The 26,175-nt window shown below is 45.1% G+C and overlaps 1 protein-coding gene across 2 annotated transcripts in view; it reads right to left on the bottom strand.

Moving 5' to 3' along the window:
• The window catches only part of ZNF385D (zinc finger protein 385D), a 492,120-nt gene that overhangs the window by 246,806 nt on the left and 219,139 nt on the right, over positions 1–26,175 (bottom strand). For both annotated transcript variants that reach the window (XM_078663994.1, XM_078663993.1), the window contains one exon: positions 4,115–4,225. In XM_078663994.1, coding sequence (XP_078520120.1) covers positions 4,115–4,225 — 111 coding nt within the window. The remainder of the gene's footprint in view (positions 1–4,114; positions 4,226–26,175) is intronic.

Raw genomic sequence — 26,175 nt, 5'->3', positions numbered from 1 at the left:
TCTCCTTTTATGTTCATCACATATGTTCAGACCGCAATTGCACTGCCAAGCTAGACCTAAAAGCAGTATTAGGAGAGATAGGAGAATCTTCACAGAACAGGTCTGCAGAAACCCTATGCAATAGGTGGGTAGAGATTATGAAAGGTGTTTAGGAAGTGTTATTTCTGCCCTTTTTAGGTTTTGCCTGGCGAAAGCTGCGCTCTGCGCAGCTTTTTCGCGCAGGCGAAAACCTAATGAGAACTGTAGTGTGGGTTTGGGTCGGCCCTCGTCATTTATTGGCTGGCTCCATAAATGGAGCATAGCCATTGGACGAGGGGCCTGTCCGTCAATGCCGGACCAGATTCGGGGGCGTTCCCGAGATTCTTTGGCTTTTGCCGACGTCACGCGACGTCAGCCGAAAGCCGGGAACGCCCCCGAATCTGGTCCGGCATTGCCGGCACTTCTGCGTCTCTCCACCCCCCTTTCCCGCCCCCTCCCGCTTGTTGCCTGATGCTGGCCTCGCAATGGCGCTGCGTCTCTCCTCCCCCTTTCCCGCCCCCTCCCGCTTGTTTCCTGATGCCCGCCTTCCTGCTCCGGCCGTCGTGTGCACAGCCGTTTTGCCCGTGAAAATCACCGCCGCAGCCCCGGGGCCGCGGAGAAGCCGAGGGAACAACCGCTGACGTCACCCGGGAGCCGCGCTGCCATTGGTTCAGGCTGCGGGAGGCTTGCCGGGCGACCTGCGCGGTGATTGGCTGCCTTTTTTCCCTCGGTTTGCGGTGAGTGCTGTGCTCGGGGGTCTGCTTGCGGGTGTTCTGCGATGGCGGGAGGAGACGAGGAGCGGAGGTTTTTTGGGACATTGGGAGGGAGAGCGGGCCGGGTGGTGTAGACGCTGGCGTTCGGGGCATTTCAACCGAGGCCGCGTTTCGAAGCGCTTGGCGAGCCTAGTGCGAGGTATGCATCCTCCTGTTAATGTGTCTGATTGGCCGGGAACGCGGTCGTTGCTTTGGGATGGCCTCGCTGATGGAAGGCATTTGCAAGTTTCTTTGTTCTATATAAACATTCTTCTGGTGCCTGTGCAAGCTATCGTCGATGGCTGCCATCTCAAGGTCAGGCGGTAAAACTGCCGGGTTGTCAGTTTAATTGGTCACGCCCTTATACTAACGGAGAAAATGACAAACTAGAAAGCATTTGCCTGACTCTAACATGGTTATAGCGGTGGCGCGTATCCACGTCCATATGTGCAATCTGGTTTGTGTAGTTCCTGTCACAGTTCTCAGAAGCTCTGCGCGTTCTGCTGTAACCCCGCCCCCCTGCCTCCCTCATCTTCCTCCGCTGCTTCCCGGCCCCGTTCCACAGCCCTAGCCCCGCTGCCGTCTCCGTCGTTCCCCACCAGCACCATGCCGGCCGTGTCCAAGGGGGACAGAATCCCTCAAATTTATAGTGTGAGACCTACATGTATCCTGAGGTACAGTGCTAGACTGGCCATGCTATTTTGTATCTGCTGCTACCGAATTAAACTATTTAGCTATGGTTTCCTGAAATTTGGTTGCAGGTAAATTTCAGTGTTCTCTTAAATTGTACTGTCTCATTGCTGGCTTGTAATAAGGTTTTCAACTTGGACATGGGAGAGAACCTGCTTTATTTGATGCTGTGGATTAAATCTGCAGTACGTAGAAATTGGTTGCCTTGGACGCTGGGTTGTATTTAATCTCTTTGATGCAGTTGGTCGCGGGTGGCTCTATTAAAGTTTGTAGCTAGAGTTCAGTATATCTTTATGAAGTGGTTTGCTTGTGCCTCCGTGTGCCCCTATTGCCCGCTTGTGCTGTGTGGGTGTGTGTGGAGGGCTCTGTGTGGCTGTGTGTGTAGGAAGCTTTGTGTGGCTGTGTGTGTGGGGGGCTTTGTGTGGCTGTGTGTGTGGGGGGCTCTGTGTGTGTGTGTGGGGGGGCTCTGTGTGTGTTTGTGTGTGTCATTTGCGAGAGATAAAGCTAGTGGCATTGTAAATGACAATGCCATTTATTTATGTTAAAAAAAACATAAATAAAAATAATGTCAAGAGCAATGCCAATAGCTCTAACTTTAACAAAGGCAAAACCATTGCATTGTAAATGCTTGTTCAAAACAGATATTGACTTGGTCTTCAGACATGTGCATCTTCAGGGTCCATGTTTTTTTCCCAGAGTTTGACTGTTCAGGGTGAAAGCATTTCTGAATCTGGGAGAGTCCGGCTAGAGAAGGACTTGGCTTCTTTAAGCTCTGTTTCTGCCAGAAAGCTGAAGCTTTTTACATCTTTTTTCAGGTGTGTTCATGGAATTACCTTGTAGGGTCAATAAGGGAATTTTAATTGGAGGTTTAGTATACTATGGTGCCCACGCCAGAATAGAACTAGAGACCATGCAGGGAGGTGTTTGTTGCAGGGTTATCGGAGGAGTCCATGCTGAGAACTGAGTTTCCTGTGTTAAATCAGTGTGATCTGGTAGTCATGCCAACTGGATCAAAAGAACCCGGGACTAAAGGGGTTATTTATGATAGCCATGCGTCACTTTTGCAACACGTAAAGTGGTACATGCGTGATGCAGGGCTCTGAATCAGATTTATGAAGCCACCCTGACTGGCTTTCAGTGGCCCCATGAATCATGAGTAAGGCGTCGCAGCGCAAGTCGCTGCGTTGCCTGACTCTGTGCCAGGGAGGTGTTTCATTGGCATTGTGGTGGGTGTCTCCATGGGTGTCTCCATGCAACACCAATGGATTTTGATGCTGCTTCAAATTCACAAGGTCATGTAAACCTGAGGAAGTACCAAATCCTTACGCCTGCTGAGGGGAGGTGTAACAAAGAGAATTATCTTTATTTCTCCTAGTTTTTTCCTCTTTCTATGTGTGCCGCATTTTGTAAAAAAACAAAACACGTCTTATGATTGTTTCTGTGCATTAAGTTGCCCCTTCATGCACAAAAACAACCCGCATGCAAAGGAGGCCCCGTTGCAACATGGTGCATGGGTGCCTCTATTGGCGCTGCTTGGCTGCCGAAACAGTGCCAGTGCAGCGGGAAACGACAGGAATGCACTGGATTGCTTAAATACTATGCATTCCTCCCCAGCCACTTTGGTATAGGGTAGAGCAGCAAGGTGACTGCGCTGCCCTGAGCCAAACACCAGGAAATGAGGACCTAACAGTGTAACCCCCACAGTGTATTAGTTAGAACTACTTAAAGCCCAGGGCCAGGGACCTGATGTCCCTGGTGATATAAATCTCACATGGTGAACCTAACCACATCACCAACTCAAATAGTGTGCGTGTCCAATTGGAACATCCTGGTAATAACGGTGGAATTTTGTGGGGGTTATAACTTCCCAGAGAATTTTCCACTCGGCAGAAGAATTGTGAGAGGTATTGTGAGAAGCCTCCTGGGGCTGCAAGAGCTCTGAGACAATCCTGGTAATACCTGGGATGGATGTGGTGTTACCGCCACACCTCTCAGCAACTGTCGTAAATGGATGTATTAGTCAGTGTTTAATTTGAGCCGGTGCTTTCCGATATTCGGCAACGGCACCTAATTGTCAACACCATCCTTAGAACAGTCCACCACATGGTGGCACTGCTCATCTAATTTAGAGATTATCAGAACAACGGTAGGTTAGGACTACAATATACATAAAAATTGCTAATACCTGCCTCCCCTGCCATTCCTTTTGCTTTGGGACCTGGAATAATATGAACTGTCGCATTTACATGTGAGAGAGATAGTAGTTGTTTTGGCAGCGATGACAATGGCGGTGGGTGGTGCAAGCTGCAGTGGCCTCCTGGTCAGAGCCCTGGCCTTCTTTCTCTTGAAAGATTGGGCTAAAGGACACCTCAAGTACTTGTGAAGAGCAGACTCTTGTACAGAGGGTCTCTCATTCACTCCTAAATGTTCTCACTCAGACTCATTTAAGTATATATTAATTCCTTCTCGTTTTGCTCATTCACTCCTTCGCAGACACGCCTGCCGAATCACACACATTATTTTACAAGCAAGCACATTCCCTCAAACATACATTCTCACTCAAATACTGGTTTGCTCATGCACCAATTCACTTGCTCACTAGTGCACTCACTCACACACTCCTTCCATTTCATGAATGATAGGTGCACACTTACGTCGGAATTGAACCGCAGCTGGCACACGCTGCACGAGGCAATCTGTTTCCTCCGGTGGGCAAGGGGCACCCCAAAAGTATGGTTTATCACAGCCTTCTGAATGGGGTCCATCTGTAACACAAAATACAAAGACGGCAATGAAGCTTCTCTGTCCTGGAAGAGAGAGACTATTTTAAACACAGATTTTCTCATCAAAAGTTTCATGAACGCACAATATCTTCTCATCTTATTATTATTATTTTTTTTTTTTAACACTTATAAAACGCGCTGATACCAACCGGTGTCCTGGCGCTGAAGTGGTAACTCCCTGAAGTTAAGAATTCCCAGCTAGAGGGTGAAAAGCCATGTTTTAAGATATTTTCTAAACGCTAACAGATTGGTGATTGATTTGAGGGACAAGGGGAGGGAGTTCCAAGCCTTGAATTCGACTTTGCTTTATCAGGTGATAACGTGTAGCCCTGGTATCCATAGCTAATACTTGAGAGTAAATAGCCTCTGGGGACAGGAACAAAGCAGGATAAAATGAAAACATTTTGCGAACTGGAGAACTGCACTGAAAAGGCGATTTGTGGCGCTTTTTACACGTTTTTGTGCCATAACCTGGGGACGCTCTGACCTCCTCCCTAGGAACCTCAATACTGGACAACATTAGGTAGAGTCATGTATACAGCACAGTCCATAAGCCCTCAGCACTCACATCGAAGAATACACCCTCCACACTCAAAGCGAAGGATACACCCTCAGCGATCGAAGCGAAGCATACACCTTCCACACTCGAAGCGAAGGATACACCCTCTACACTCAAAGTGAAAGATACACCCTCCACACTCAAAGTGAAGGATACAACCTCCACACTCAAAGCGAAGGATACACCCTCCACACTTAGGGGCCGATTATGATGGCGGACGGACTTGAGTCCGTCCGCCACCATAGAGTAGGAGGGACCGTCCGCAGGGGCAGCGGCGGTCCCTCCATACAGATTAGGATGTGACCGCCAGGGTGGCGGTCACATCCTCTATTTTTAACATTGCGGCGGGTGGAGCTTCAAGCTGCACCCGCCGCAATGTTAAAAATGCATGCACAGCATTTGCGTGCACAAAGCGGCAGGCACCGCGCGGTGCCTGCCGCTTTGTTCACGCAAATGCAGGGGGGTACCATAGGTACCCCCCATGTGCACCCCCACCCCCCATTCACCCAGGGGGCCCGCAACGGGCCCCCGAAGGCAATCTCCGTATGCTTTTCCACGGCGGAAAAGCCGCCGTGGAAAAGCATACTTTCTACGGGATCATAATATGGCTGGCGGTGTCTGACAGACACCGCCAGCCATGTTATTGCTTTTCCGCCGCGGTCGGAAGGCGACCGCGGCGGAAAAGCTGCAGACTGAAAAACGATCCCCCAGCCTTCCTAATCTGGCGGGGGGGGTCTTTTTCAGTCCGCAGCGGATTTCCCGCATCCTCCGGGCCGGCAGTGGCTTCCGCCGGCCCGGAGGATGCGGGAAATCCGCAATCCTAATGAGCCCCTTAATGCGAAGGATACACACTCCGCACTCTAAGCGAAGGATAGGCCCTCCACACTCAAGGCGAAGGAAACACCCTCCACAATCGAAGCGAAGCATACACCCCCCACAATCGAAGCGAAGCATCCACCCTCCACAATCGAAGCGAAGCATACACCTTCCACACTCGAAGCAAAGGATACACCCTCCACCCTCAAATTGAAAAATACACCCCCCCACTGTCTAAGCGAAGAATATTCCCTCCACACTCAAAGTCAGGACACACTTGAAGCTGTGGGTAATTATTTACTGTTTGTGTTGATATGTAGAACAAGGGATAGAAAAAGGTCAAAGCACTCTACAGGGCAAATACACCAACCATGGTAATATCCATGAAAACTTTCCACTAGGTTGGGCCTCTGAATCAGATTTAAAGCCCCCACAGAGCAGGAGTCGCAGTCGCGTATCATCAACATGGATATGAAAACCTACCACTGACGTAACAAGACAAGTAGGTCTTCAAGGACACATCCCATGGAGAACAGACAAGACCCTTGAGGGACAGATCATGTTGATGTCACAACAGTTCACATCACTCTGTCAGGAACCACTTAAGGGCAGGCAGAAATGCTTTAAATCAGTGAAGAGGGAAACACAGCAGTTCTATTTTGTAGGCAGTCATTTAAGAAACCAAGATCCACAGTATACCAAGCGGATCAGTGACCAAGCACCACCAAACCCCCCTGCCCTCCAAGTATTGCATTTGGTTCAAAATATGATCACATATTTTCAAGCTGAATCTTATTTTCTACTGATGAAACACCTACTCCAAGATCTTGGATAGACAAATTGTCAGTTCCAGCGGACAGCAACTAACTGTATCCAGTGGACTCAGAGTTGCTTTATTCAGAAGGGCGTGAATCAAGCTTGCTTTAATCAATCCATGACCCTCTTTTCCGCTACTGAGAGATTTAGGCTTTCCGTAATCATCTGCTAGTGTATGTAATGAAGTTCTTCTTAAAGAGGGAAAGTGCTGGCGTCAATTGCAGATAAAGTGCTATTCAGACACAATATCGTCTGATCAGTTGTACATACTGAATATCGATCCATAGAATATACAGATACAAGCATATCATGATCAAAATTTCGAGGTTACCTATTCAATCAGCAGAAAACTGAGGGGCATATTATCAACAACTAGCGATATTAATCGCTAAATGAGCTTAGCGATATCTTTTTTATCGCCGCGCATTGCCAGATTTTATCGCAGAGATAACGTGCTATTAGCAACGTTTATCTCTAAAGCGATAAAATATCCGGCGATAGCGGCGAAATGCGTGAATATCGCTGGGAATCCAGCGATATTCAGGCATTAACGCCAATAGGGTATTAACCTGAATATCCACCTCCCATTGGATATACAGGTTAAGAAGTGGTCAGAGCAGGCGTTAGGTTTTGGCAATATTCGCGCTTAGCGCGATTTTTTTTATCGCTACGCCTGCGTTGATAATAGGCTATAGGGATGTTAGCGACTGCTTTCAGTCGCTAAAAGGTTGGGTACGCCCACTTTACATGTCATTAGCGATAAATATCGCTGACATGCAAAGCGGGCCCCAAACCGGTCGCTATCCCCTACAAGATGTCGCTAACTGCTGTTAGCAACAGCTTGCTAATAGGGCGATAAGATTATCGCTGCTTTTCGGCCGAAAACGGCTGCAAAAGTGGCGATAATCTCATATTGCCCGCCTTGATAATATGCCCCCTAGTTGGTGACATTCAACGATTCATTAGATAATGCCCTGGAGAAGAAGGATATCAGGTTAGAGATCCAGGTGGTGAAAGACTTAGATAAAATAACCCAAGTAAATTCTAACAAGTTCTGGCTAGAAACTAAAAATTGATTGCATGACTGGGCATATCTCCGAGCTCAAAACTAGGAAGAACTAACGTTATAAAGAGGATGATTTTCCCTAAATGTACATTTATTTTCAATGCAATTCATTTAAGCCTCAGACCATAATGGTTAAAAAAAAAATTACAGGGAGATCTGTCTAGCTTTATTTGGAGCCGTAGAGGAGTGAGAATTGTTTGGAAGAAGCTGCAAAAAGGGAAACTCGAGGATGGAATAGCGTCCCCAGATTTCTAGACTGCTGAGCATTGCAACTGAAGAATACAAGAATTCTATTAACAAGAGGATTTAATTCCCTCCTCTACCAAGCACTATTGAAAAACCAGCCAGGAGGAGGTGATTTCTTTCTGTTTAAATTTGGTCGCCCAAAATACTTGAAGTAGATTAGGTTGATGACTTTGCAAGCAGCCTGTAATGGATGATTTCAGGTGAAGTTGATTTTAGGGATACCATATGATAGTGCCCTGGTTCCGATATGGAATTCACTAAGAACCTTGGTTCGCCTACTGGATACGTTGGCATGGCCACTAAGGGAAGCCGGGATAACGAGATGGGGTCAATTGACAGAATAGGGCCTCTCTGTGATCATGAGAAACACTTTCCTTCCTCAGGAGTTATAAGCTCTCTAATTTAAAGTTTTACCAACAAACAAGCTGGGTACAAGAGCAATGTCAAGGAAGGTCTGAAAGTATACAGTGGGAAGGCAAACTGCAAAATACCCTCACCCAGAAGAAGGAAGTGTCCGAATGGTATTGGATGTCTGTCCAAAGCTAGGATGGCCCCCTTACTCTACCACAGGACATTTGGGGAGCTAACCTGCCATCCCTGGAGCTTCCAGACTTATGATACTATAAATGTTGGACTATCATAAAACTTTCACCTCTGAAGAGAAACCATTTATTTATATTGTATAGAGCATACAGGTCTCCGAAGAAGCTGTTGAAACTGGGAGTGTAGAAGGCGAGGAGCTGTACTAAGTGTGAACTGGAAAAAGGAGACAATGTACATCTATTTTGGAAGTGTCCAGCAATCCAATATTTCTGGCAGAAAGTGAGTACGGTAATCGCTGAGTGAATGAAAAAAGAGACCAAGGTAAGCCTTGTCCTGATAATTTTTGGAATCTTACAAGGTGGAGGCACTAAAGGAAAACTTGGGAAACCATAGTCATAATTGCTTTTTATATTAATATTGGTGGTATAAGGAAATATGTCTAAAATGAGTGTCCAATCTCTCCCCGACAGTTTTTAAATGGGTTTAGTCTACCCAGCGATTTTAAAAATTAGACTGTAAAAATGGTTCAAATAAATAGATTAAAATTTGGGAGCCATTCCTGGCAACATTTAAGCATTAATCTAGAAGTCCTATGACTAAAGACAGTAACCAACAAGGGAGGAGAACTGAGGCAGTTCCGGGAACTCCCAGAAATGTTGAGTGAAGGGACATTCAGGAGTTAGCGACCCTAAGCTAACACCACACCAGAAGGTCACAAAACTCACAAAACTCCCCACGCCTGTTGTCTTATATGAGTATTAAAAAAAAAATCCTGGGTGCATAGGCAGAAAATGTCTATTGCTTTGTTTGCCTGCAGTTTGGCAGTGTCACCAGAGATGTTGAGCTTCTCAGCCAAGTAAGTGGAGGTGCCAGTTCTGATTGCTTTGTAGATGATGAGGCTGGTTTTTGTAGATGGTGTTGGCTAGCAATGGGAACCAGTGGATTCCATAAGAATGGGGGTATATGAAAAGGTAAGGGTGCAAAGTATGTCTAGTTATTTGATTTACAAATATTCATTCTTTTTGGCTCCAAAGAAGACCAATTATTGTCACTTAATTTCTGCAGGGTAAAGAAGTTCCAATGGATGCAATCAATGGTCATCTGGTATAGAACAACTGGGTAAAGAAATGCTGGAAACCCCAGTCCTGGAAGTCCCTAGTTTTACCACTCAGGCCATATTTTCAGTGATACTGCAAAAGACATTCTGCCTATTAATACTAAAATGGGTTCCAACAAACTTAGTGAAGGATGACACTGCTCGCACATGCATCAATATACAAGTCAGAATCCAATGCATCTTTGATTTAAATTTAATGTTATTTTCCAAGAAGATGTAAGAAATTTAAATTGAAAATTGTCCCTGGAAACAGGGACCCTTGTGAAGGATGAGGCAATTACACAATCTTTGGAAGAGCCCAGTGGGATGAGAACAAACCAAATTGATGTTCATAAAAGTTTGGGAGGAGGTGAAGGAGGAAGATTGAGACTTAACATTATGTGAATCTTAAGAGTAGAGGTCATAGCAGTCGATGGACAACCCAGAACCTTCACCGGAAGCCACTGTGAGATAAACAGAAACCAGCTACTTCCTGGTTGTCTACCTGTGCGTACAGAAGTCTGTTGAAGACCTAACTCGCTCCTGTATAATGTACGTCATACACCACCTGAGTTAGAATGCGGGCTATGCAGCACCAGCTCCATAAGACAACTATGCCATATAATCACCACCTACTGGGGCTATCCCCAAGGGTGGTGGCCTTCCAAGGTTCCTGATTTTACACATGGAAAGAAAACAGCAAAAGAATTAAGACTGCTACCTGAAACCATAACTACGAAAATCTCTGTTGAATTTGGGGATCCCGTGTGGTGCTGTATTGTGTTGGAAAGCTGTTTGTTGCAGGTATTCAAGGCCAGGCTGGTGCATGGAATGACACATTGAAGGAATTGGAAAATGAGGGTCCTTGAAGGAAGGTGTATGTGTTTCGGCACAGACTAATTGCAACAATGCTTCTGCGGATTTACTCTATGCTGTTTTCAAGTCTTGATAGAACTAGGAGCTAATGGCGATGCGAGGCACTTGCATTGGGTTGGAAGCTGAACTAGGCTACGGTGGTTGGTTTTCCATTGGGTATCCTAGGTTTCCTCAGTGATCTGGGAGCAGCACATCACCTACGTTCAGAGCTAAGGTGCAGAGAACTGTGTATTTGTGGGAGGTGGGGAAGTATGTAGTGGCAGGCTGGTATAACACTGCCTCCAGCAGCAAACCCAACAACACCACCGCCACCACCCCCCAACAGCGTTCAGTGACTTGAGCACTTGAGTGGCTTGAACTACAGGTCACAAGTCTCTGGGAAGGCTGACTCAGACTTCCATTCTTCTCAGGTTGTAAAATTGAATACTATTGGTGCTTAGAAATAGCAGAAGTCAGGCATGAAGTATTACATAAAAAGCAAATTAAAATGGTATTGGGGGCACATGTATCAGACACTCCTTTGCAGGGTTACGCAATACATAAAAACAGACCCAACACAACAACTCAAGGTGGTTGCCTCATTTTAATTGGCAGACTCGTGAGAAACCCTTAACTAAGCTGCAAGATATCTATTGACCGCCGTTTTTGTGATAACAAGCTCACTGTTCGATGGCAAAGTCTGTGATGTGTCTTTGCTATACATGCAAAGGTATGGTGTCTATCCAGTCAATGTATTGCCATCAAGGGGCAAATTCATTTTTTCAGGTCCTCCAGGCACTAATAAAAAATATAAAACTACAAAATACATTTTTATTAGAAGCCTCTAAAATAAAAAGGAAGACGCCGAGGGTTAAAATAAAGATCCTTATTACAAAATGGGGACATAATGCTCAAGGGAGAGAGTTATTAAACTGTCAAAACATTTTCAAATTTCTAATGTTCTGAAGACTTTTAAGTGGCATTTGTAAGTTCAGAGCCTCGATTCAATGTGACATTTCAGCCTCTGAATTAATGAAGTCTGAGAGCAGCAGCTGACAAAACAAGCTGTTTATGCAGTCTGATCAATAGCCAGTCAAGCAGACATTTACTTTCTTTTCCGGGGATGTCTGAAAGCATCCTAGTGGCATTATAAACAGTAATATAGCTCAGCGAGTTGAGCAATCTCTGTTGAGACGGGAAAGAACCTTTACAACGCAACTTTTACAACGCACTAATATTACAGCAAAACTTTTACAACGCAACATCCATTATATCGCAAGCCATTACAACGCAACCATTACAACGCATGACACTACAACGCATACCACTACAACGCATTTCATTACCGCATACCATTACAACGCATAATATTACAATGCATAGTACGCTTACACTATCCAACGCTTACCCTACTGTTGTACCCCCCTGGAGTTAGAATTGTAATTTTTACCCCTACACTATCCAACACTTACCCTACTGTTGCACCCCCCTGGAGTTAGAATAGTATTTTTTACCCCTACACTATCCAATACTTACCATACATGCAATGTATGTGTTGTAATGGTATGCGTTGTAAAGGTAGTATGCGTTGTAATGGAATGCGTTGTAAAGGTAGTTTTTAAAAATTCGTTGTAATGGCATGCTTTGTAATGGATGTTGCGTTGTAAAAAATGTGTTGTAAAGGTATGCGTTGTAAAAGTATGTGTTGTAACGTCATACATCCGTTGAGACCGGTGTGTAAGCTGTAGGTTCGAATCTAGACAAGGCCGACTCTGCCTTTCATCCTTCAGTAAAATGAGCACCAATCTTCTATTGAGGAATATTAATATACATAACATTTTTTGTTGGAAAGCACTTTGGATAAAAGCATTGTATATATGAGATATTTATAAGGACCATTTTGTGAAAAAACTCCAACCAATGCGTACATAGAGGTGACTCTGCCAGACATGGCGGTGGATCAGTTCGAATTGGGTATCTGATCTGCGACCACCTTTGGAGTTATCTTGGCAGCTACGTGGGGCAAGCAGAGTCTCCACTCCACTAGAGGGAGTTCCATTCAACAAAAGAGCTATAACAGCCTGATTACAAGTGGTCCATTAAATGGACATCCCTCGTCAAACTTCTTATTTGTACATGAATCTCAAGTGGTGCAAAGTTCATCACACCCGGTAATTAGCAGGTGTGCAGGTCCTCGTGCCAGCTGCCCTGCGACGGTCCTCCTGTCCAGCTTGCCCGTAGTCCGCTACTCTCTGCAGCCTGTGTTTCTGTGCCTTCTCTACTCGTTTTTCTGCCTCTTCTCTGCTCGCTCCTGCCCTCTATTTTGTCTCCTGCTGCTCGTTCTGCCCGTTATTTTGCCTCTTTCTGCTCATTCTGACCTTTATTTTGCATCTTCCGTTTCGTGTTGGACCTCTGTTCTGCCTCTGTCTGCTCCGTTCTGACCTTTATTCTGGCTCTATCAGCTCGTTTCTGATCATCTTTTTGCTTTTTTCTGCCTGTTTTCCCCTCTTCCTGTCGTTCACCTCCTCCAGCCATTTCCCTCCTCCCACCACCCAGCGCCCTCCTGAGGACCTACTTAATGACTTAATGGGTGCCATAGCATGACCCCCTTGGGCAGGTCCCTGTCCCATCTCCCCCTGTGACAGTCCACCGGTCTAACTTTCCCAGTCTGCTACTCTCTCCTGCCTTGGGTTTTGTGCCTCCTTTGCTCATTTTCTGCTTGTTTTTCTGCATGTTCTCTGCTCGCTCCTGCCCTCTAATTTTTCTCTTTCTGCTTGGTTCTGCCTGATTTTGTTGGCTCTTTCTGCTCATTTCTGAAGTTCATTTTGCCTCTTTCTGCTTGTTTCTGACTAATATTTTGCATCCTACTGCTCGTTTCTGACCTTTATTTTGCCTCTTTCTGCTCATTTCTCAACTTTATCTTGCCTCTTTCTGCTCGTTCCTGACCTTTATCCTGCCTCTTTCTGCTCATTTCTGAACTTTATTCTATCTGCCTTTTTTGGCTGTTTTCCCTCTCTCCCGCCGTTTTCCTCCTTCCGTCACCCAGCGCCCCGCCCTCGCCTCAGGACCTATTTAATCGAGGCTGCAGCATGTCCCCCTTCAGTAGGTTCCTGTGCCAGCTCCCCCCGCTCTGCAGTCCTGGGTTTTGTGCCTCCTCTGCTAATTTTTTTGCTTGTTTTTCTGCCTCTCCTCTGCTTGCTCCTGTCTTCTAATTTGACTCTTTCTGCTCATTTATGACCTTTATTTTGCTTCTTTCTTCTCCTTTTCAAACTTTATTGTGCATCTTTGTGCTTGTTCATGACCTTTATTTTGCTTTTTCTGCTCGTTTCCAAACTTAATTGTGCATCTTTCTGCTTGTTTATGACCTTTATTTTGCCTCTTTCTGCTCATTTCTGATCTTTATTCTGCCTCTTTATGCCTATTTCTAACATTTAGTTTGCCTCTCCTGCTCATTTCTGACCTTTATTTTGCTTCCTTCTGCTAGTTTCTGGCCAGTATTTAGTCTCTTCCTGCTAAATTTTTACCTTTATTCTGCCTCTTACCTCTCGTTTCTGACCATTAAGTTGTCTCTTTCTGCTAGTTTCTGACCTTTTTTTTTCTTTCTGCTTGTTTCTGACCTTTATTCTTACATCGCATCCACAGCGCCCAGACACCCTTAGGTATGGCAGTGCTGTGCTATACATATATTGATTGATTGAACTAACCCCTTGTTACATTTTGCTGTATCAAAGCTGCTGAAATTTAGTGGTTGACCAGCATTTACTAAGACGTGGATTGTGACGCTGTAAGTACCACAATCAGCACGATATTCCCCAAACTCCGACTATAAAATATTTATTCCCATCCAATAAATTCTGAACACCCCGGTATTGTATCCCCGGTGCCTGTTCAGAATCAGACACTAACCAGCTAATTCATACAATGGAGGTGCAAACTTTGAACCTGCTGTTATTTGGCAACTTTTTTTGTTACTTCCCTCCTCTAAATCAGAGCGCGTATGTCTAAATGCCATTCCTGTGTAGCAAATAAAAAAAAGGATGCACTTTTTATTCCGATAGAGTTCGTATTGTTTGAAATTAAAAAACAAGCGTAAATACAGAAGGCAGACACTTGTACATATGATAAAGAAGTACAAGAAATATATAGGGGCGTATGTAGGTAGGAGTTTGCGATTCGCAAACGCCGAAATTCAGCAAATTTCGGCGTTTGCGAATCGCAAATGGCGTTTTGGTATGTAGGTGCCACTTAGAAGGAATCGCAAAAATTGCGATTCCTTATTTTGCTCAAGCATTTAAGGAGTCGCAATTTTGCGATTCCTTAAATGCTATGTAGGGGTGTTTTTAAAATTGCGATTTTGGCTTAAGGAATCGCAAAATACCACCGACTTCAAGTAGATGGTATTTTGCGATTTCCTGTCAAAATGCATTTTTTTTTAAAAATTCAAAGTGCCATTTGGCGCACAGACATGCCCTTAAGGCATGTATGAGCGCCACATGTACTTACAGGCACATTCCAGGGGTGCAACAGGAGTCCTTTGGACACCCTGGCACCCTTGGAATTACGATTCTCAAATTGCGATTTTCTCATAGAAAATCGCAATTTGAGAATGTATCCCCATTCATTCCTATGGGCCTCTTGGCCCATAGGAATGAATGGGACACTCATTCCTTAATTGCGATTCGCAATTTGCTAATCGCAATTAAGGAATGTTAGAGATTCGCAAAATAATTGTGAATTACGTACTGATTCATGAACCGAAGTAGCGCTCGCAATAGCTGCGAAAAAGCTAATGCGAGCGCAATAGTCAAAATCGGTATTCATGAAGAAATTAACGAATTCGCAAACACAGAATAACGAATACGCAAAAGTATTCGCAGAATCCCGGCAGTAGCCCATTTGCAAATCGGAAATTGCGAGGAACCACGGATACTGCGAAAAATATTGCGAAACCGCAATATAATCGCAATCGATATTCAAGAAAAATCGCTAATAGCGAAATACCCGTAAATCGCAATTTGCGCGGCGCATTTTAAGGACAACCCAAAGCAGGTGGTAACCATCAAAGCCTATGAATTTTTTTTTTGAAAAACCGTTACCCAATCAGGAACAGGTGCCGGCCTGACCAACCACACTTAAGGAGATGCAGCAGCTGCATTAGGAGTCTCACAATGCCAGGACACTACATGGTGGTCAGGCGGCGAAGGCTACAGCGAGCAGCACGGAGGAGACGTAGGATCCAGGAGAGGATATTCCGCCAGCGTGTCACCCTGCTGGACCAAACCAGAGAGCAAATATACGCAAAGTACCGCCTGAATAGGGCAATGATCATCCACCTAATTCAGGACCTTGACCCCCTGATGCAGCACCCAACAAGGCGGACCAATGCCGTGCCCACACATGTCCAGGTATTGTGCAGCCTGCACCTTCTGGCCTCCGGGAGCTTCCAGGGGATAGTTGCTGTTGCAGGGGGGATATCCCAGCCCACCATGTCCCGCTGCCTGAGGAGTTTCCTAAATGCTTTGCTGACCCAGCTACACCACCACATCAAATTTCCCACCAGCCAACAGGAGTTGGATGAGACCAAGCATCAATTCTACAATGTTGCGCATTTCCCACATGTGATAGGATGCATTGACTGTACCCACATCGCCATCTGCCCACCAGCTGAAACAGAGTACATGTACCCCAACCGCAAGTCTTACCACTCCCTCAACATCCAGATGGTGTGTAATTTATTTTTTTAAAAATATTTTTTATTGATACACGACAAAAAAAAGAAAAAAACTATGATAAAATAGTTTATATTGACATATATAAGGGCATTTAACAGAAACAGGAAAATTGAATAATATATCATTAAACGAAGGAACACATGAATACACACTTGTAATTTTTTTTTTTTTTTTCAACCCTCATAAAACTCTGAAAAGATCCCCCAAATCTTCAAACCTAATTTCTTTCTCCGCCTTGATGAGGAGAGCGAAAAAAGACTCCACTCTAACTTATACAGTTTATACAGCCGTGCTTGCCACTGTTGGAATAGTGGAGGCTTTTCTTGAAGCCACTCTGTGGCAATGCAAAGACGAGCGACAGTCATAGTGAAGAAAATAAAATATCGAAAACAATAAAATTCGTTAGTTCTAGTGTCATTAGGGATCTTCCCTAGCATCATCATGGAGGGGGTGATCTTTAAATTAACCTTAAGAATTAGGGACAAAAAGTTTTCAATATCCTGAATGAATCTTCCTAATGTAGGGCAAGAAATAAAAATGTGTACACTGTCTGCATTATCAGCTTGACAACGAAAGCATTTACCATCAGAGCCTCTTCTCCATTTTAACATTCGAGCAGGTGTATAATACAAATCAAATAAACTTTTAAAAAATTGAGCTTTCAAATTAGCTGACATCAACACCTCTCTAGAGAGCAAAATCACATTCTCAACAACAATCTCATTATCTCCCAATAAGTCCCCCCACTTTGCCTGTATTTCATCCAAATCATCAGTCTTTACTTCGATAAACATACGATAAAGAATACCAATCTTAACTTGTCGTGCCACTCCCTCTACTATATTGATTTTTTTTAAACATAGTTTATGTCTTATAAGGTAATCCCTTATTTGTAAAAATTTAAAGAAATAACTTCTGGGTAAATTAAACTCTTCAGACAATTCAGTAAATGATTTACATTTGCCTTCACTCGAAAAAAAATCCCCCAAACATGTCACCCCCTTTTTCTGCCAGTTCCTAGCTGATCCATCCGAAAATATAAGAGGTAATGATCTGGCAGAAAAATAAGGGGTGTAATATGATAATTTCCCTATATCAATGGTACGGGCCACCCATTTCCAAATTTTATGAGCACTAATGAGAACCTTAAATCGGGTCCTCTTGTAGTAGTTGCCATCGATTTCATTAAAACAAATTTGTCTTGCATGTGTTCCTATCAAAATTGCAAATATAGAGGGATGATTATGGACATACTCTGAGGAATCTCTTATTAACAAAATTTTCATTTTTAACAAAAAGCATACTATATAATATAAAAAAAATCAGGTACCCCTAGGCCTCCCCTTTCCGTGGACAAAGTAAGATACTTCATCGCCCGCCTAGGTTTACCAGGACTCCAAATAAATTTCCCACAGAGTGCCTGTAGAGCCTGCAACTTAGGTTTTGGAAATTCTAAAGGAATAGACCGAAATAGATAAAGCATTTTAGGGAGGACATTCATTTTTATAATATTGGTCCTACCTATGATGGTCAAGTATAACCGATCCCATTTCTCCAAAGAGGTCTTAATTTTCTGATAAACATAACTCCAATTTACATTGACCAATTCTACCATATCTGTTTTAATCCGTATCCCTAAATAGGTAACCTCTCCGACCACCCTCTTGTCCTCCCAAGTTATGGCATCTGAGCAAAGAATCTGCGTTTTGGCAGCATTAAGTTTATACCCAGTTATCGTCCCGAACTCTTTAGCCATCCTTTCAATCTCTAGGCTAGCAGTTTCAGGTGTATCTGTTACTACTGCTATGTCATCTGCATATGCGAATACTGAAAAAGAAAAATCAAAGACAATAAAGGGAGGAATTAAAGGGTTACGACTTAATAATTCAATAAAAGGGTTAATATATAATGAGAACAATAACGGGGAACAGGGGCAACCTTGACGTGTCCCTCTAGTTATAGACAGTGACTCAGCGAGTCCTCCCGAAGCAGATATTTTTGCAGTGGGATTAAGATAAAGTGTTTTTATGGCTTTAATATATTTTTTTCCAAAACCCATTTTATCCATTAAAGTCCAGAGATACTCCCAAGACACTCGATCAAACGCTTTTTCCGCGTCTAATAAAAAAAGCGCTAATTTCCGTTTGTTAACAGCAGCCAGATCGAACAATGTAATGACTTTATTAATATGATCAACGGTACTTCTTTTAGGAATAAACCCATGTTGGTATCTGGATACTAATAAAGCCACAACCCCGGATAACCGATTGGCTAGTATCTTCAAATATATCTTATTATCGACATTTAACAGCGATATAGGTCTGTAAGATCCTACGCAATCGGTGGGTTTTTCTTTTTTGCAAAACACGACTATCGTTGCTTCAGACCATGTAGCAGGGGGATTGCCATCCTGAGCGGCTAGCATTACCTGATATATCTCATCCTTTAAGATGTGAAAAAAACATTTGTAGACTTCGGCTGGCAATCTATCTGGCCCCGCAGCTTTGCCTACTGCAAGACTATTCACTGCAGTCTCCACTTCTATCATAGTTATAGGTAGATCTAGTTCCCCAGCTATTTCGGGGTCTAGCCTCTTCAGCTCTATCAACATTCTATCATACCATTGATCATCAGTGTGTGAACCATCTTCCCTAGCATAAAGATTTGCATAAAAAGTTTTAAATATTTCTAAGATACGTTCTGGATCAGAATGAGAGTCCCCCCGTGAATCCTTCATTGAACTAATATTGTGAGCTGACTGCTTCATTCGAAGCCTTGTAGCCAAAGTTCTGCCTATTCTCTCACCGAATTCATAACTCGTCAACTTAAAAGATAAACATTTCCTAGCAATTTCCTTATCCCAGAATCCCAAGATATTAGTCCTAGCCCTGATTACATCATTTTCCTCTTTGAATAGCCCCGTGTTGCCCAAATGCAACCTTTCTGGTTAAATGAATCTCAGCTTTAGTCAGAAGTTCATATAGATTATCCAATTCTTTCCTTAATTTCTTTCGATGCCCGGCTACAAAGCTGATACATTCTCCCCTGAAGCCTGCTTTAAATGTATCCCAAACAACGGGAGTGTTGGCAGTTCCACGATTTTCATCAAAGAAGATTTGAATCCAGCCCTGCATATGTGTAATAAATTCTGTGTTTAACCCTAGCTTCCTATCATATGAAAAGCTGGATTGTATCTTTCGTTTAACTAAACAATGGATATCTACCACTATAGGAGAGTGATCCGAAGACACCCTGGGATAAATTCTAATATTGGTTCCTTCTAATAAATTTTGAGGTATGAAAAAATAATCTAATCTCACAAGCTTTTTATGAGGGTGAGAATAAAAGGTAAATCCACTGTCCTTCTCTCGCAGCATACCCCAGGTGTCCACCAATCCATGATCTTGTAAAAGATTCACGAGTGCCCTGTACACCCTAGGCTTACGTCCCTTATAGGTTACCTGCGAGTCCCTTAAAGCACTATTGATCAAATTTATGTTGAAATCGCCACAAATCACTATGGGCTGTTGAAAGTTGACTAATTCCAGATTGATCTCTACTAATGGATCAGGGTCATCAAGATTAGCCCCATATAGCGATACTAATGTAAGTTGACTATTTCCAGTTTTTAATTCCACAATGACCCATCGGCCCTTTTTATCCTCTACTTTACGACCAACTGTTATTGAATTATCTTTAATTAATATAGCTACCCCACGTATCATACTGGATTGTTTAGAAGCAGATACCAACATAAAGCCTAAATCTTTTAAGATCGCCCTTTTACCCCATGGGATATGCGTTTCTTGGACACAAACAACATCAGGTTGTATGTATTTTAACTCCGCTGCAACCTTGTGCCTTTTTATTAGATTATTTAAACCAGCTACATTCAAGGAACATATTCTTAAGTTATTTCCCGCCATTTGAACTCATAATCAAAATCATGATTCCCAATTTGCCAGTTGCAAACTCATGAAAATAAACATAACATCGACAAGTCATCCCTCCATAAAAAACAATATACTTTTCAATGTGGCGCCCTTTTTCCTTTTTTATCATACCTTTCCCCGGAATTTTCACCCTATCTTTGTCGTGATCAATTTTTTCCCCCTTTTTTTCACCCCCCGTGTCCCGATACCACCCCAGAAAATAATCCACCCACTCACCCCCCCCTGCCCCCCCCTGTCCCCCCTGTCCCCCACCCTTCACAGAGGCTTTAGGACTTATGGTCCTGTGATGAAAGTTTGCCGCTCCCCCCTACCGCCCCCCAACAGAGTTTTACTGGACATCATCTTTAACAATCCCTTAAATCCATCACAAAGGTGAGAAATTCTCAACTCTATACATCTGATCGATCAACCTTTTAACCCTTAAACCGGATTTATAAAGATAACAAAAATTCCTTAGCAGCGGTTTCGGTTATAAAGAACCTGGTGCGCTCTTTATAAATAACTTTAAGCTTTGCAGGAAACATTAAATAAGCCTGCGCACCTTTACCTTGAAACTGTGTAATAAGCTGTCGAAACTGCCATCTTAGCTCTACAGACTGTTTACATAGATCCGGTCTAACAAAAAATTCGCAACCAAGACCCTTGCATTTTTTATCGGGGCGAGCCTTTATGAATATCTCCTCCCTTGCTTGGAAGCTATTGAAGGCTAATAATATAGCACGTGGCTTTTTATCTCTAGCATTAGCCCTGAAGGGAAATCGGTGGGCCCTCTCCACCTCACGGTCCCAATCCCATCTCTCCGGACTCTGTTCAAAAGAGACTCTATGAAGCCTCGTGCATCAGCCCCTTCTTTCCCCTCCTCAATTTGCAAAAACCTCAAGTTATTTCTACGCGATCTATTTTCAATCTCGATAAGCTTCCAATTCACATCTTGCCTAATCGCCATATGCGACTCGATATTTTTTCGCTGCTGAACCATCTCATCTTCTAATGAAGATATGCGTGCTTCTGCCTCAGTTGCTCTTGCTGCAAATTCGGTATGAGATTTGACTAATCTTCTCACAGAGCTCTGTAGCTTCTTGCATGAATTCTGTACTTTAATACTGTCTTCGCGGTTTTCTTGTCTGTGCTGCATCATAGTCTGATAAATCAAGTCTAATGAAATGTCCTCTGTGCCCTCAGTGATCAAACCCATATTAGTATTGCCAGTATTGCTATCACTATTAACAGCACCGTCTTGTTCTTGCTCTTGTTCTTGCTCTTTACCACTCATGTCCAGTCTGAGTCTACGAACGGTGCTTTGAGCAGGGTGTTCTCTCCCCATATTTTCATCTAGACTACTATGAGCGCTATAAACACTTTCCTCCTCTAACCCGCCCCCTTCCATACTCATCCGTGTTGCATATAGCTCAACCAAGCTTTCCGAAGAGGACATAGAGTGCTCTGACAGCGAAAAAAAGTCCGCAGAGTCAGTGTCTCCTACAAGTGGTGCACCTGTATCTGAATCTGCCGCTTTTTCATTCTGCTTCTGAGAAGTTGCAGAAAGAGAGATCACACCGGAGGAATCTTTAGTCATTTGCATAGTCAAATCTTCTAAAACGCTGAGAGTGCCCCCATTGATGTTTTGATTCAGCGCTTTCTCCTTATCCATTGTGATTGTGTCAGAACTGGAGATTAGACTCGGTATCTGCGAGGTCTCAGGAGCACTCTCTTGATCATTAACGGCTCCCTGCACTTCTGCCGCTTCAGCCACCTGTTGCCTTTTCTTTAAAGTTGATTTATCGACTTCTTTATTTTTCAAAGAAGTGAACATGCCAGGAATCTTTATACGGACAACAGCCTCCCCCTCTCTCCCTGTTGAATTCTCTGCAGTATTCTCTAGCGATATGCTTTCTGTACTCACTGTGGGAGGGGGGGAGGTAGAAACTCCAACAGCAGGCACGGGTCCCTTACTCGACACCGTCTCAGCTCGATCATTCACCTCTGTACCCGCTCCCTGGCCTCGCGCTCTCCTTCCCTTCACCCGCATGCCTTTTCTCGATGTGCCTGGAGCTGTGTCTTCGCTCCGCTCGCTGTTCTCCACGCCGTTCTCCACGCTGCCCTCCTCCACTCTGCCTTGCTTCTCCAGGTGAGGGCGGGTCTTCCACCAGGTGAGCTGCGTTAGCCGGTCAGCCAGAAACTGCTGAAGCGGCGTATAGCGCTTCCTAGGTAGATACCGCCGCCAGATCCAAAGCCAAGCCGCCGCCTGCCAGGTCATGAAAAGATGTTTCAAAATTGTTTGTTTTGTGGAGGATCCCGTTCCTTTACGTTTCCTTCGCCGTATAATTCCGTATAATTGCCACTTCTCTCCACCTCTCACCGCTTAAAGGTCCGCTCTGTGGGGTCCGGCAGGAGCCACAAACTTATGCGTCCGACTCGGACGCCATCTTGCCTCTCATGCTTTCTGGAACCGGAAAGCGCCGGCCCTCACCCTCCAGATGGTGTGTAATGCTAAGACATACATCACGGACATAGTGGCACAGTACCCGGGGAGCACACATGACTCCTTCATATTCCGGCACAGCGTCCTCCACACACGACTGGCCAGGGGAGACTTTGGTGAAGGACACCAACTTGATAAGTACACTTGGCCCACAATGTTACACTGTGATGAAGTAGCTGCGCTGCACAGGCACTCACCCTCTGCTCCTCTCATGCAGGTGACAGTGGCTACGCACTCCGTCAATACCTCCTCACCCCATACCTCAACCCTGCTACACCACAGCAACGGCGTTACAATGTAGCACACATACGCACAAGGAATTGCATTGAGAGGACATTTGGGCTACTAAAGAGCAGATTCTGCATACTGCACAAGACTGGTGGGGCCATGTACTACAGTCCTGATGTGTGCTGCCGCATTGTGGCTGTGTGTGCAATACTACACAACATTGCTACCAAGCGCCGGATACCTGTAGAGATCTCTGGCAGTGAGTCGGAAGGGGACGACCGGCCACCTGCGCATGTGCGTCAAGCACGCGGGGAGAATCCAGCTGAAGGACACAGACGCCGCAACCACATCACAATGAACAGTTTCTAGTGCACCCACTCCCCTCACCCCACAATTCACAAATGCATGCAAATGGAAATAATGACAGGAGGCCGATGTACAATGCTAGAATAAATATTATTGTTGAAGGCACAATAATAATGACTTTTTGCAATTCTTAACATGTGAGCAGTATTGCGCCATACTCCTCTAAATCATACACAGGACATGCTTCTATCGTCAGCATGTCCCTGGCAATGGACAGTAAAGTCAAGTGCGCCTCCGGCGCGCGGCACCCAATCGCCTTTCAGGCTCCTCCTCTGGGACGGCACGTGAACCCGCAGTGGGCCTGCTGCTGCGGCGTAGCACACCAACCTGTGAGGCAGACAGGCTGCTGACACTGGAGGTCCCCTCACTAGTGTCGTCCCCACCACCATTGGCTGGGCCAGTTGGATGAAGTGCCAGTACGGCACTGGTGACCTGCTCCAAGACTCGCGCCACATCCTCGCTGCATTGCACCAGCTGCAGCTGCATAGCTAGGCACCGACGTGAGAGCTGGGAGGTGGCATTACCAATGACATAGTTCGAGCGCGTGTAGGCAGTTACCGCGTAAGTAGCTGGCGGTGGCGGCGGCGGGCGGTGTTGCGCTGCGAGATGATGGCCACAGTGTTTGCCTCCATAGCAGTTGTCATCCGCTCTATCCTGTCCGACACATTTGCGACATTGCGGCCAATGTTGTGGAGCTGGAGTTGCATTGCCCCTTGGCGCCGTGCCTGCAGTTGATGGATGCTCAGCATCCGGCGCTCTATGCTCTGCCCTGGCATGTGCACAGCCATCCCCATCCTGCCGCTGCGTGCTGTGCTCTGCTGGTGAACCCTGCCATGCCTGCTGTGCTGCCTGGCCACAGTGGGTGTGCGCACTGTCTCCGAACTAGCAGCACCAGATGTTGAGGGTCCCGCTGGTGGTGGTGTTGCGGTTGACAATGGTGCAGCGCCTGATGGTGCTGGCGCAGATGGTGCTGGTCTGGCAGCAGGGATTGGTGCAGCGCCTGATGGTGCTGGTGCAGATGGTGCTGGTCTGGCAGCAGGGATTGGTGCAGCGCCTGATGGTGCTGGCGCAGATCGTGGTGGTCTGGCAGCAGGGATCGGTGCAGCGCCTGATGGTGCAGGATGTGTGGCTGTTGGCACCTCCTCTGCATCCTCTGGTGCCTCGTCTATGAGCAGCCTGTCGCTGTCGCTGCTGTTGTTGTCAGCGCCACCTGTGAGGGGAAGTGGACCTAGATTAATTGCATGTATCTGTCACACGTGCAGTTGCTACATGCATGCTGGCTGACATTCCCTGACTGGCTGTGGCATTGCGTACTTTGGGACATGTCTGGCTGCATAGGGGTTCTTGTACATTGTGGGCAGACTACATGTCCCAAAATGCTTTTGGGCATGACCTAATGTGCATGGATTGCATGACTTGGGTTGATTATGGGAGGCTATAGGGTCATGGCCATTGTCAGGGGACAGGGTCGCAGTCGCATGCCACTTACCTTGGCTGTCTTGGGTGAGTCGGGATGAGTCCAGTGTGATGACCCCTATACACGCCTCTGGCTCAAGTGTGTCCTCCACACGGTCCTCCAAGGGGGTGTTGGGAGGGACTGTAGGATCTCCACCTCCAGTAGCCAGGATCTCGCCCATTATCTCTGCCACCCTCTCCTTGGCACGACCTCGGAGGTCGTACCACCTCTTCTTCAGCTCCTCGAGCAACCTGTGTGTCTTGCCCACAGCGTTGACTTTTGCTCCGATCCCCAGCCACAGTCGGCGTTTCTCCGCTTCAGGCACCCTCCTGGAGTCCTTTCCAAATAGTTTTGAGTGGTTTTCTACCACTCCCTCTATCAGGTGCTCCAACTCCTGCTCACTGAATTTGAGCTTCCGCTTGCGCCCGGAGTCACTGTGCCCTGGTGCTGCATCCTCTGCCATTGCTCCAGTCACAAAAGTGAAGGATTTTAAAGTTTGGAGGTGTTCTGGAAGGAGCTCTGTGAGATGCAGCCTCGAGATCTGCCTCACTGTTCTGAATGGGGGTGGGAACTGCCTGCTTCCTGGTTGTGATGTCATCACTGTGCTCGAAATGCGACTTCCCGTTTTAGCGATCTCGCTACTAGCGAGATCGCATTTATCGATCTCGCAAATAGCTAATTCGCTATTCCTACACGGATTTTGACGGAAATAGCGATTTTCCAGCGATTTTTGTAACTCGCTAACGCTTTTTGCGGCCGCGTGCGAATCGTTTATTTTCTAGAATATTTTGATGAATGCCGGTCTGCGAATTCTAAATTGCGATTCGCTGTCAATCGCAATTTAGAATTCGCAGTATTCGGTTTTCATGAATCAGGCCGTTATTACCTACATTCCATTTTGCTATTCTCAAATAGAGATTCCTTAAAAATCGCTATTTGAGAATCGCAAAATGAAAATTACCTACATATGCCCCATAGTTCCTAATTTCACAATCACACTGCTGATTTAATCACAGAAAGCATCGGGGGTTATTATTTTTTTTTTTTACTTGCCCTAGTAGATAACTATAAATAGCTTCTGAAAGTCAGACTCTGTCTGACTCCAAGGAGCCAGCTCGGGGTAATAGGCAGATGGCAGCCAATTGGCTAATATTTAATACTGACAGTCCTATTCCATGTTACACAATAACTTCTTAAGCTGGGAAACGAGGATATTGTGATGGGTTTTCTCCATGTGCCTTTCAAAGGGCCCTCAATTACCCTAGCATTGAGGAGGTGGCAAATACACACAAAAAGGAACTAATTTACTGCGGCACCACATGCGACAGTGGTTAATATTTAGAATTTAAATGGCTCTAGATTAGAATGAAGCCGGGCTCACTCCTCCCTGCTGACAGGCCTCAGAGCTGGGAATATTTTATGCAAGATGACAAACAGGCTGCACAGACCAGGGTCGAGTTATCTGACCTTTCAGCACAAACCAATCATAAAGTACAATGTATACAGGAAAACCCATATTTTAAAAACCCAATAAACTCCCAGATTTACTTCTCTGAAGCACACAATTATATAACTCTGAAGGAGTCTTTCACAGCTTTAGATATTAATCTGGATAATAAATATAAGGGCAAAAAGACCACAATGATTTTGCTGCTTGCCTAATGAGGAATGAAGTTAACACATTTTGGAGCAAACTAAAGTTTTCGGCAAAGCCTAAA

The sequence above is a fragment of the Lissotriton helveticus genome, chromosome 10 (genome assembly GCF_964261635.1).
Source record: "Lissotriton helveticus chromosome 10, aLisHel1.1, whole genome shotgun sequence".
Taxonomy (NCBI): Eukaryota; Metazoa; Chordata; class Amphibia; order Caudata; family Salamandridae; genus Lissotriton; species Lissotriton helveticus.
The sequence above is the reverse complement of the archived record's forward strand: the minus strand, read 5'-3'. Positions and strand labels throughout refer to the sequence as shown.